The sequence below is a fragment of the Neodiprion pinetum genome, chromosome 7 (assembly GCF_021155775.2).
Source record: "Neodiprion pinetum isolate iyNeoPine1 chromosome 7, iyNeoPine1.2, whole genome shotgun sequence".
In the NCBI taxonomy this organism is placed as follows: domain Eukaryota; kingdom Metazoa; phylum Arthropoda; class Insecta; order Hymenoptera; family Diprionidae; genus Neodiprion; species Neodiprion pinetum.
In genome coordinates this window covers 26,087,891-26,099,961 of record NC_060238.1, presented here as the reverse complement: position 1 = coordinate 26,099,961, position 12,071 = coordinate 26,087,891, and the positions used below count along the sequence as shown (strand labels likewise).

General features: G+C 49.5%; 1 protein-coding gene across 4 annotated transcripts in view; it reads left to right on the top strand.

The window, feature by feature from the left end:
- The first annotated feature begins 1,134 nt into the window (after positions 1-1,134).
- The window catches only part of nAChRalpha6 (nicotinic acetylcholine receptor alpha6), a 63,383-nt gene continuing 52,446 nt past the window's right edge, over positions 1,135-12,071 (top strand). For 3 of the 4 annotated variants that reach the window (XM_046634455.2, XM_046634453.2, XM_046634457.2), the window contains exons 1-2: positions 1,135-1,795; positions 2,491-3,020. In XM_046634455.2, the coding sequence (XP_046490411.1) occupies positions 2,888-3,020 (133 nt within the window). In that variant the 5' untranslated portion in view covers positions 1,135-1,795; positions 2,491-2,887. Of the gene's footprint in view, positions 1,796-2,438; positions 3,021-12,071 lie in introns of those variants that run through there. The other variant, XM_069137587.1, reaches the window with a different exon arrangement.

Sequence of the window (12,071 nt, the reverse complement as noted above, 5' to 3'; positions counted from 1 at the left end):
TAAACACCTTGTCTATTAAAGTGAAGTGTCGTTTAGTCGTCTACAGCCTCTATCATTCGAGAAAAGAACATTTCCGCCGTGAAATTTCGACAAATCCGGTAAAATAAACTGTGGTACATATTCCATCGTGCCCATTTTCGATGATTAATTTTTTTTTGGCGAAACGTCGCGTACAAGCGCATACGTAATTGTTATATCGAATCAAACAGTATAACGAAAAGTTGCAGTGGACCGGAGTTTTTTGTGTCTCCGCACGCGGCCTTTACGACAGGTTGCCTCAGGCGGAGGCTTTTCAGCCCTTGACACGCTCTTCAGCATTTACCAAAGTACACACACACACACACACACACACACAGACAAACGCACCTCACTGCACGTACACATTACAATTAAAAATAGGTCAACAAGTGTCGAATTTCCACAAGCAAATTCTACCTATAAAATAAAGCTGCAACAAGCGCATGCAAACTGCAATCACGCGGTAATAAGCACGCTTAGCTGCAACAGATTGAGCTTGATTCGTGCTGGGGCAACGCGTAAACACTGCGGACCATGTGCAAAGTGCATGCGGTGTACAAGGATATCTATTTGTTGCGCGTATTTTTAACGTTGATTCAAACCGATATACATACAAGCTCACACATCATGCTGGGTGTTCCTGTCGACCGGAGGAGAATTAGACTAAAAAAATTGATAAGGTAAATTGTAAATCAGAAAAACTACCCCTGCAACGTCAAGTGTCGCAGGTGAATTTGAAGTGCCTGGAAAGAGAGATGCGCTAGCCTACAATGTTCACGATACATGGGTATATGTCCGAAGCGATTCTACGCAGCGTCCTAGGGGGTTGAAGAACGGTGCTTAGAATCAGGTCCGAAGTTGGAAGTTGGAACCTTCGCGGTGGAAGAGGTAAAACCATGCCAGAGACTCGGAGAGGTGGTTCGGTGGTTGGGTGGGTATAATATTGATCTGGGGGGTGCCTCCGGGTGGCTGTGATGGTGGTGGTGGTGGTGGTGGTGGTGGTGGTGGTCCAGGGGGTGATTCTCGGGTGAGGGTGCGAGAGGGTCTGAGGAGGGAGGGAACGGATGCTGGATGCGTGGTGGTCCAGTTTGCAGCCAGCCACTGAATCGCGTTGGTAGGTCTGGCGGATCTGGCGGATCTGGCGCTGGTCTGGGCTGGTCCTGGTAGTGGTGGTACCTGCTGCCTGCTACCTGCTGCCTACCCCTTGGATATAAAAATCTACTACCTCCGATAAGATTACGGAACGGTTCCTCCCCACCATCCCCCCTGCCCGCCGATTTTTTCCACCAAACTGTAAAAGCACTCGGATCGCTCGTACGTTCGAGAGAACGTAGAAAGCGCAAAGAGATTTTCACGCGACGTGCGACAAGCTGCGAAACTGTACCAGGACCACGAGCGCGAATCGGAGGACTGTTGCGCTGCCGGATCGTATCCGCTGGCCCGAGCTTGCGGATTGGAATACTTGGCGTGGGTCGACCGCGTGACTGGAATTCCTCGGGAGTTCCTCCGTCGCGACAGAGTGTTCGAGGAGGTTCCTCGAGCGGCTGGTAAAGGCTGGGAAACTGAGGCGCCAATGAAGAATTTGAGGAAAAACCGGTCCGGGGTGGTCAAAGCTCGCGTGAGCCGCTGCCCGGCACTTGCTGGCGATCATCGATAATCTCGACGATATCACGAGGGACCCGAAATCCCGGCTGTCTCTCCGACTTTATCCGTTTGGACCGTCTGACGAAGAGGGAACCGCAGAAAAGGAAGTCTGAACTCGGCTGTGCCTTCGAAAGTACGATTCCACACCTTCCCCTTCACGCCCTCTTGGGCTGCAAGCCCATTGATACACCGACTAGATTACCCCGAAGCTACACGTCCCCTAAGTTATCGGTTGTCGTCGCGTGTCGTTCTGCAATTCGGACACCCGTCGTCTCCTCGCGGTTTCTTCGAGTGTGTACAAGTATAATACGCGTATAATCGCGTGGTACAAGCCTCTCCATTCGCCGATAAAAAAAAGTAAGAGTATCGAAATAAGCCGCGATTGTCGCACGTCCGACAGCCGACGATCAAGGATTTAACGTGTTGCACGTCAAGGCCCGTGCCAAATAGGGGTGGTTGAGTCTTCAAACGGAAAAGAAATAAGCAGTAGAACGAACATTTTTTCGCGGGGCGATTATAGTCTCTGGTCTTTTTGCCGCGAGTCGGATTTCCGGAGATACCTACGTCCGGTGAAAAGGCCGGAGCTTTTCATCCCTCGCTGTTCTCGCTCCTCTCAGTTGGCGCATTATTATACACGGTACAAAGAAAGTGCCGCCGTTTGAGTACTCGCGGAAAAAGGGGTGAAAGAGAGAGAGAGAGAGAGAGAGAGAAAAGGGTGGGAAGAGAAAGGGGTGGGTGGGTGAAAGAGACGACAGGTGTCTGTTCTAGGGCGGAATTTGCGATCTCACCGCCTCCCTCGAATTGGAATAATAATTGTTCGGGTTCCAGGGGAATGGCTCAAATTGAAGGGAGTGAGCGAGGCCTCGGAAGCTTCTGAGGGATCCGTCGAGCGTCTTGAGGGACGAGGAGGCAGATTGCAGGATAGAAGGGAGAGAAGGAAGAAAGAAGGGTCTAAGATCGGCTCAATTCCTGCTCGCGTTGGTTATGACGGCCAAGTCGGGGGGGTCCGGAAACGAAGGGTCCGAGTAATTAGCCCCGTCTTATCTCGGGGCCCGTAATCGGCGAAATTCGAAACACCAGCACCGTATCAATGGAAATTTCGCGAGCCTGTTCGTTCGCCGGAGATGATGCGATAGTGCGTTACAGTTTACCGGTGGTGAGGTACTCCTCCTTCCCTAATTCAACCGCGAGTGAGGTGTGAAGTTCCGGTGCGGGATTTCGCAACATGTCGTCGTCAATCACGTCCTCCCCAAACAACACCGACCGCTGCACCTGGCATCAGGGATTCTCGTCGAGGAGATCCTGGATCACCATTCCCTGCCTTACGCTCTTCATCTTTTTCGCCATCATGCCGCAAGGTCAGTTCACGTCTCTTACTTCTCGCTTGTCGTACGAGCGGTCGGAAAATTTGGAATATAACTCTAATGAATTATTTTACTGTAAACATTGCCGCAGCGAACGTTTCGCCCTCTTTTTCGCATGCGCGTCCACCTGCGCTCCTTTGTACTTTGTTATTATTATTGTTGTCATTATTATTTCTTTCCCTTTTTTCTTTCCTTTACTTTCTTTTTCTATCGCGGAAGGATTATCTTGTCCGGAAGTACCGATTTTTCAGGATTAAAATCATCCCGTCGTCGATCGCTTTGCGAATGTTTACTTAGGATCCGATTCGTATGAGATTTTTTGTTGTTCCATTTGCGATCCCGTTTTTCGCCATGAATTTTTTCATCCGCGGTCCATGGAAGTGAGTTAGCTGTGAGTCAATTTTGACAAATGGTATGGAAATACAATTGATACGAGAATGTTGTTATTTTTTTAAAGTAAGGTCTACACCAACGAGAACGGAAATCTGTTATCGGATTCGAGCTATCGCTATCTTTCGGCAAAATAACCCAAAGATCCCTAACTGTATAAATTTTAATTTCCAGTGTGCTTGCCGCTGCGGCAAAATACCCGATGTAAAATTTCGTTGGTAAAAAAGCTTCCGGTTGATTTGAATATTGTTTAAAAGTGTGAATAACTTTGTCCATTGAAAAAGTGAGCATAATTTTTATTTCGCAGAAGATAAGTGTCGGTAATTATCGTAAGACTATTTTCAGAAAGCCCGAAACCACAATCACGTATCACTCGGGTTTTAGCTACGATGTACAAAAAGCTTGCCCGACGAGCCTCGCCACTTGGCGTTTAAAAATTATATTATTTCTATTCAAACGCGCACTCGAGTCGCAAACCTCGGTGTGTGGCTCAGACGTCACCGGAGGGTTGACGCGAATCCCGAAAATTATTCCACCGAGCGCATACGCATAAAGCGCGTCTTGTAAGCCGAAGCTTTTGGACGCGCGGTAACTGGAAAGTAAACACTCTTCTGGTGACGTCCTTGTATATTACCTCAATTACCTCGTCCTCATTGACCCTAGCCACCGCCTTTTACTCCTCGAGCATACCCGAGGATCCAACGGTGCGTAATGCCCCGGGGAAACAAAGAGGGGAAAAAAATACCGCATTGTTACGGGTAATGCTGATGGGAGAACCATCCGGACTTCCTCCCTTACATCCGCTCCTCTCTTGCAGCCGCACCGCAGAAAATATGCAAAAATCTTGCCATCATTTCCACGGGTGAAGTGAAATTTTATTCAAACAAGTATCGCGACGCTCGAAAGGTTCGAAAATTAAGCTGTGGAGAAGGGGCGATCCTTTCGACATGAAAGCGCGGCTACGGAATATCGCGTTGAGGCTAAATCGGCAACCGCGTATCGCAAATCCTCGGCTTGCCGACTTCCCGTGTAAGAGAACGAGGTCCCGGAAGGTTTCTGGCGTCACGCCGGGACGTTACGGGATATTCGCGTGGGCCGGTCAACGGGGAGTCGTTTCTTTCAATTATTTCGCTAGCCAGTGGGGATTTCTCGCCATAAAGAAGGCCTACGCGACGAGACCCGAGAGGCGGGAAGACCGGCGATCCCGATAACGCGAACCGGCCTTCCCACTTTTTTCATTCAATATTTTATCAGCTCCGTCGAGGCCGTTCGCGAGTTGCCGCCAGATACGGAAAGAAAATTCAGCTCCGATTATACCCGCGTCCTTCCTCCTGTCCACCCATCCACCCACTCGATATTACGATCCGAACCGTTCGCCCGCAGGATTATACGTGCTTCCGCTTTCAATACCTGATCGCCCGGGAAAAACCTGGAAACAAACCGCACGGGCAATTCCACCTACCGCAGGTGTATACACCTGCACAACGGACATTTCGAATCATATACTCGGTTTGAGTCCGAGTCTGCCGCACTATCGAGCGGATAATTGAGTGGGTACTAGAATTGAATTGCGACGCGGAATAACGAGGCAAGTCACGGAGACACTCGACCCGCTCGTGCGGATTTTTAGCGATCTCCGCTTTAAGCCGAAGGTGATCGATGCGTCGATCAATCGAGTCCGGGAAATCTAATCGAACACGGTGAAAATTAATCGACTAATCCATTGTTTAGTTTTTTTTTTTTTGAAACTGTGCGTATGAAACCAAAATTTCCTAAATTTCGGCATGCAGTCTCAACAGCGGAAAAGTTTTTTCATGATTTCCAGCTTTATTCAAAACATTTTTTTATTTCAGGTGACAATACTCGCTTGTCTTTCGCTTGTTATATCAAACGGGTATCTCGGTAAGTAGGACAACGATGATCATTTATACTCTAATCACACGAATCGACATCGTATTGCAAAATTGAGTAACGAGTAAAAGCCAAAAACCGATTGTGTGGAAAAATACCGAGACGTCCGATTGATCGTGTTTGAAAAGTAGTCGATTATTTTTGGTCACTCTTACCGAGATTTTACAAATTCCACCGAATCATGGTCCCGACGCGAATCCTCAACCGCATGGTTGAAAAACGATTTGCGGAATTGAGTATTAGCGCGAAATGTTTTTCCGCGGGTAAAACCGACGTTCAATTAGAGCCTCGCGACGGTTGGCGGGAGGCGAAAAACACCCGAGAGCGAAGCTTTTTGACGATTCTGCAACGCGATTAACTGCGCGGGGTGGCTGGCGGGAGAAGAAGTACATAAATCCCGTGCTCCTCTCCTCCGTTTGACAATTGGTGAATGGAGTTTTCCTCGGGAACCTCTTTCGAGCCTTTTAACGGAGACTCGCGGTCTTTATCCGTCGACTAGCCCACTTTGCGGGTCAGCCGGGCGAGGCATCTCGCCAAAATTGTTGCTTCAACGACTCTTTACCCTTCGCCGAGTCCCGCGCCTCTCGGCCCGAGAAACGGGGGCCGCTCGAGGGGCTGCAAAAAGAAATTACAGGCACACCGCGGTCGGTAGTGTTTGGCGCCAACGACGCCGGGTGCCGAAGAAGCGATTCGCGACCGAAACGGCGTGTGCAGGCAAGGAGGATTATCTCCGTAAATCAGAGATAAATTAAGACGGCGTATCGCCGCGGCAAAAGTTCTACGAATCGCGAGACCCAATTATCGCTTGCGAGCGCGATTCTGGTTATTTGCCGATTGTGAGCCACTGTTTCCTGCTTTTCGGCGGACACAATCTCAGTCGCTTCTCCTTACCTCTACCCTCCCTGAGGCAGGGCCTCGCAGTTACGACGCGAGACGCCGCGACGTCGAGGGCATTGCCGTTTTATAATTAGGCCCGCCGGCACGGGCGACGCGTTTCTCTCTCCTAATTACCCTTCCAACAATCTAGCAGGTATAGTCGCTCGTTGACGCTGGCTTTATTCACTTACCGCACCCGCGTGCCCTTTTCCATCCAACGCGGCACGATTCTCCGACTCCCCGTCCAGCGGGGTCGCGCAACCTTACCCTTCCACCTTCTCATTTGACAGCTTACGCGACGTCCTGCTACCGCAGCGAGACAAGTATAAACGTCGAAAGGGTAATTGACCGGTAAGAGCGGCGGCGCATCGATCATTAACAATCCTAACGAACGATCAAAATTTCTTCGCTCTTTCGTCTCGCGGGTGCGCTTCGAAAAAATTGCGTTACCAGCAAGGGGCGTAGGAGGGGGAAACTCAAAAGTTCCGCTAACCGTTGCTTGGTTCGTAATGTCTCGCAACCGGTTGTCCTCGAACAAGGCTCTCGTACCGAAGCATCGAGTGTCGCCCCACCGACTCCGTCCTCGTTTCTTCTTCGACCCTTTCTCACCCCCTCGCTTTCCCACTCGCCTCTTTTTTCTACCCTCCCTCCGGCGACGGGACGAATTCTACCTACGTACCGCGAGGCCACTCGAAATCAAAACCCTGGGCTGCCTGCGCTGCAACCTTCCAGGCGAGCTTTACTCGAGAGCAGAGGCTGGCTCTTCGCGCATTTCGTAATAGGCGGATGTACGGAACGTGACTAGATCTCTTGATCCGTCAAAGGAATCGGTGATGCGAAAGAAAATTTTGCCGGCAAGGGCCATCCCCGGGTGATACGGTATAATGACTGAAACTCACGGAGCACGGTGGGGAGAAAAACTCGACGCTTTATTTATCAACTCGCAGACAGTCTCGCTGTGACAGGGATTTTAAAAATAAAAACAAACAGAGCTTTTCGTCGATCATGAAATTGTATTGTTCGCCCATCAGAGCGATTCCGAATGTACAAATAACAAAAAGTGTTCTTTTCGTTCGACCCGCCTCCGCTTTAACTGTCCCCTCATTTTGCGCCTCCACTTTACCTCTCATTGTAGTCGATTCTGATTACGGTGGGAAATGATCCTCTTCTTATTTTTCCGACAACTCCGCACCAAATTACACCCAACTTGTGAACAAAGGACGCTGTGTAATTTGGAAAATGTTGGAAAAGTATAAGCAATCCGTCTCCCGGTGTATCTTCGTTAGCCTTCCGTAACAAGTAGGACAGTTTTACCGGAAGGACTTCACTACCGTTATCACTGAAATAACAAAAATCCGTCCAAATAACGTTGTCGACAATGAGGAAGTTTGAAAGGCATGACTACAGGTGGATATGATTTATCAAGTGACATGACGTTATCTCGGACGAATAAAATCTCCAAAGACGAATCAGCCTGGAAATTATTGAATTCACAAGTCTCACCAGGTTCAGGTCGAAATCGTAACGACTTTCAACCGTCTCGAATCTCACAAAAACAAAGAACGTTTAGCCGATATCAACTCGTCAGATTTGTTGGCCGACTTTACGGAGCTGACGTACCTCCGTGCCAATAATCCAGAGTTGTTTAACACGACGAGTGCCGCTCCCTCATCTCGGCTACTTTGGCTAGGCAGCAGCAGCAGCAGCAGCAGCAGCAGCATTCACCAACCCTCCGTGTACCCAGAGAGCCGGGCGTCTTGCACTTGACGAAGAGAATCAATACGCTGAACCTCTTCGAAAGTCCCAACTTCCAACTCCCCATCCTCGGGACTCTTCAAGTGCCACGCCGTGTTTACCGAGCGAGTCTCCTCCGACATAAAACATGCATCGCCTTCTCCCGAATCTGCAGCACCGCTATACGTGTCGAAGAGACGCGATTTCTGGCGTTCTTCCAGAAGGCGCGAGTGATGGACGGGAGATCAGCGAAGGTTAAATGTCCGAGCAAGACGCGACGAATCGACGATATTCAATTATAAATGTTGTTGTAGTTGCAAACGCACATATTTTTCTCGAATAATAATAATAATAATAATAATAATAATACGTTGCATCGATTGTACGCAAGATAAATTTTTAACGTTGAACACGACGTGTTTTGAGATTTATATACATATATATATATATAATGTTGACATTTTGCGAACGTTGTCATTCACTTGCGATATTTCTACGCGATGTGCCGTCCGGCAACTGGTTGTGCGTACGTGTGTAGGTACGTACGTACATGGATCGCGTCGTGGCCTTGCAAAGGTACACAAACCACGGGTATGGCTGATTGGTGGACGCGCTTGCGCCTCTAGACGACCCTCGAAGGGTGGAACGTGGGCCGGATCGAATGTGGAGCAGTGTGCCGGCATCATTCTGACTTTCAGACCCTCCTCCCGCCCTCCCTTCCACCCTGCCATCCTGCCATTCTGCCCTTATACCCTTACGCGTAAGTCTGCGCCGAAAAACCGCCCCCGCGCATCGATCCTACAAGAGAGTAACGGCGTGTCTGACCAAACCGCTGATCTGCACTACTTAAGGAGGGGGAGGCACAGCTTGGACGGCCTGTAATAATACCTGTTTTTCAGAGTTTTCTTTAAAGATACCGAAAACACTTGGAGCAATTTCAGTTCGAGGGCTATACTACTTATAGTTTCGAGGGCATATTCGAATTTTTGCATTGAAATTAATAACAAAATGGCGGCATGGAGCATACAAGTAGCGAACGACTCCGAACTCGATGACTCTTGCGGTGGCGTATCTCCTGACATCGCTGTCCAGCTTGCAACGAATGGAAATTTCTTTTTTTGAATTAAGAACAGCTTTTTGGTTTCAAGCTCGTCGTTCAAATGTTGATAAAAGAAAAAATTTTCAAATATATACAATAAAAAAATTTGTGCGTAAAATTTTGGGTTTGAAATTGAAAAAAATTCACCGACCAATCTGCGCCACCGGATTGAAAGCATGGTCGTTCGCTACTTATAAGCGCCATGCCGTCATTTTGTTATTAATCTCAACGAAGAAATTCCAAAATATTCTTCAAACTATAAATAACGATACTCCCCCCATTAAAACGCTCGCACGATTTTCGATCCGGTAACTGGTTACCCCGAACGAACGCTGCTTTCTTTAATCCCGCGGACAGTTGGTGAGGCAATCTCAAGGTACCGTACGTAAAACTTGACGGTAGGGAGTTGCGGTGAATTGAAAATTTTTCACCACGCCATCCTCGCCCGCTCGACTTGTTTTCGGCAGCAAGAGCAGGCGGCGAAGGGGGTGAATCGAGTCGGCGGGTCGACACCGGGGAACGTTCGGAATTCCTCGGCGAGTCTCCCGTATTTTTGTTTCCCTTTATTTATTTATCTTTCATCTCATCTTAAAATTCCTCCACTCACGTTTCCGGTCGACGTGATGTACACATAGAGTATCGGGGGGTGCGCGAGCGGCGTCCCGCCAGGAGGGACGGATAAATTCATTTCCAAAGCTACGACCCGTGAATATCGGCCTTGCTTCGGGAACTTTGACAAAGAACCAAACCGAGAAGCCGCGTCCTCCGTCGACGTCGGTTTATACATATAATATCGATTCTGACCCTCGGCAACATTCGTTTCTGATTCTCCTCTCCTTCTTCTTCTTCTTCTCACTCGAGGATATCGCCTGAGCAGGAATCGTATCGCGTACAGTTACAACACGCATCGCGTATCACCGGTGTTACTCCCTCCCTCCCTCCCTCTTACCATCCCCCCCCCCTCGGTACTCGTCGCGCGCTCGCGCGGTACTTAAAAGAAATAATTAGACGCGGGAGGAAAACAAAGAGGCAAGGTCAAAATTCGGCACTCTCGCCTTCCGCGTTCGCGATGTTCAAGGATCCTGAGAGGTTCGCCGAGTGCGAGCGAGCGGCAACCGCAGGACCGTCGTCGGCTTGACATCCTTCGCTCGAGGTCGCGGAAAATCGGGAAAGGTCGGAGAGAAGGGCAGGGAAGGGTAGGCCAGGGTATAGAGAGAGGAGAGAGAGAGAGAGAGAGGAGAGGAGGGGAGAGGAAAGAGAGGTGGGGTGGGGTGGGGGAAGGTAGGGAGGCGCGAAGGTTATGTCTCTGAGAGCGCCGAGGCCCGGGGAGAGAATGCAGCGAGGATCGAACGAACGAGGCGGAAGCTGAATGGGCTCGGAGTGTGACTGACGGTTTGCGCCGTGGGACGAGGATAGACGGAGATCGGGAGAGGGAGAGGGAGAGGCAGAGTGGGAGGGAGGGAGCTCCAGACTCGGAGCGAGAAAATTTTCGGGGGTGCCTGTTGCTATGACGACCACCCGGGGCCTTCGGGCGGGCTGTTCGGCATCCCGTCCCGCAGCAGAGGATATCTACCCGTCGCCATGAGCGTCTCGACCACGCTCTTCACTCTCACTGCAACTCTACAGAGACATCCAGGCTCCGCTGCAGCCACCTACGCTCGGCGAGTTGCAGGAAATCCACCCGATTCTCCTTCGTCCAGAGCATTGTCGGCCAGGAGTAGCGGGCAGATTAGAAGATAGCCAGGAAAACTGCCCGAAAGTTACAAAACACTTGGATGGCGCTTGACAATTTTGAAATACCTGTAATCTGTACCCTCGTTATAAAACCATGTTCATTTTTGTTCGATCAGGTCTGGTTTTTGTGTTGCGGCTACTGTACCGGTGAAAATTGAACGTTTGTCGCGTTGACTCACCTTTTTTGATTCAGGGTGTTTTGTTACTTTATTCTGACTAACTAACCGGTATCTGTAGTAAGTAACAAAACACCCTGAATCAGAAGAGTTAAGTCCAAACGATAAGCGTTCAATTTTACTAGTGTAATAGTTGCAACGCAAAAACTAGCAACAAAACTTTGTTAATCAGCGCACCGTGACACTATACGTAACCCAACTTTCATTCATAAGAACTGTATTTTTTGAGAAATTAAAAAAATCATGTCACAATAAAACTATTCGTATATAAAATATTCTAATATCATTTCTATTCTACTGAACCCTCTTTCAAACATAACCGGTTAAAAGTATTCACGTTCACCCACAAAAAGTGAATTTTTGTCGACTAGTGAAATCTTTGAAATCAGTCTCCGACGAAACTTCCCTCGCGTGAATGTAAAAAATGGAAAAAAACAAAAAAAAAAAATAAAAAAACCAGTTCCGATTAAAAACAACGCGGCCACTCGCCCGAGCGAACCGTTGTCCCCTACCTCATCGGGGGAAAAGTCTGACCCGTGTACTCTCTCCGACAGCTGCAGCTTGAAACTCGAGGGGGGTGGTTAGAGGTATATCGTGGACCGCAGGACTATACCGGGGATAATCTCGGTGGACCGATGAAGCCCTGCAACTGGTACGGACAGACCGCGGAAGAGCGACGACGACCTGTAACGAGTATTCGGCTTGTCTAAGTGCACGACGCTGCAGGGAGGCAGGAGATGCAGGGATCGATAGACGGATAGATGGAAAGGACGGAGTAGTCGGGGGTGGGGTGGGGAGGTAACCGAGCGTTTTCAATTTGCTTCCAATTTACCAGCCACCCCCGGCTTCGCGGCGCGCCTGTGTTTGAATTCGTCAAAGTTTTTCACCCGAGCACGGTATTCCTGCGGAGCTTCCGCGGGAGGCGCGGACTCGGGTTTCGGGAATCGATGTGACCAATCGTAGGTTGGTCTGTAAGCCCGAGGCGTTTAATAGCGGAGAACCCAGGCGTCGCGACGCCTCTCGCCGAACGGTCGGAGCGTAAAGCGGCCGAAAAAAGCTCTCAAAGGACGCGTCGCGACGCGGCGACGGCGCGCCGAAAATCACCGGCACTGTGCCTGCGAGCGG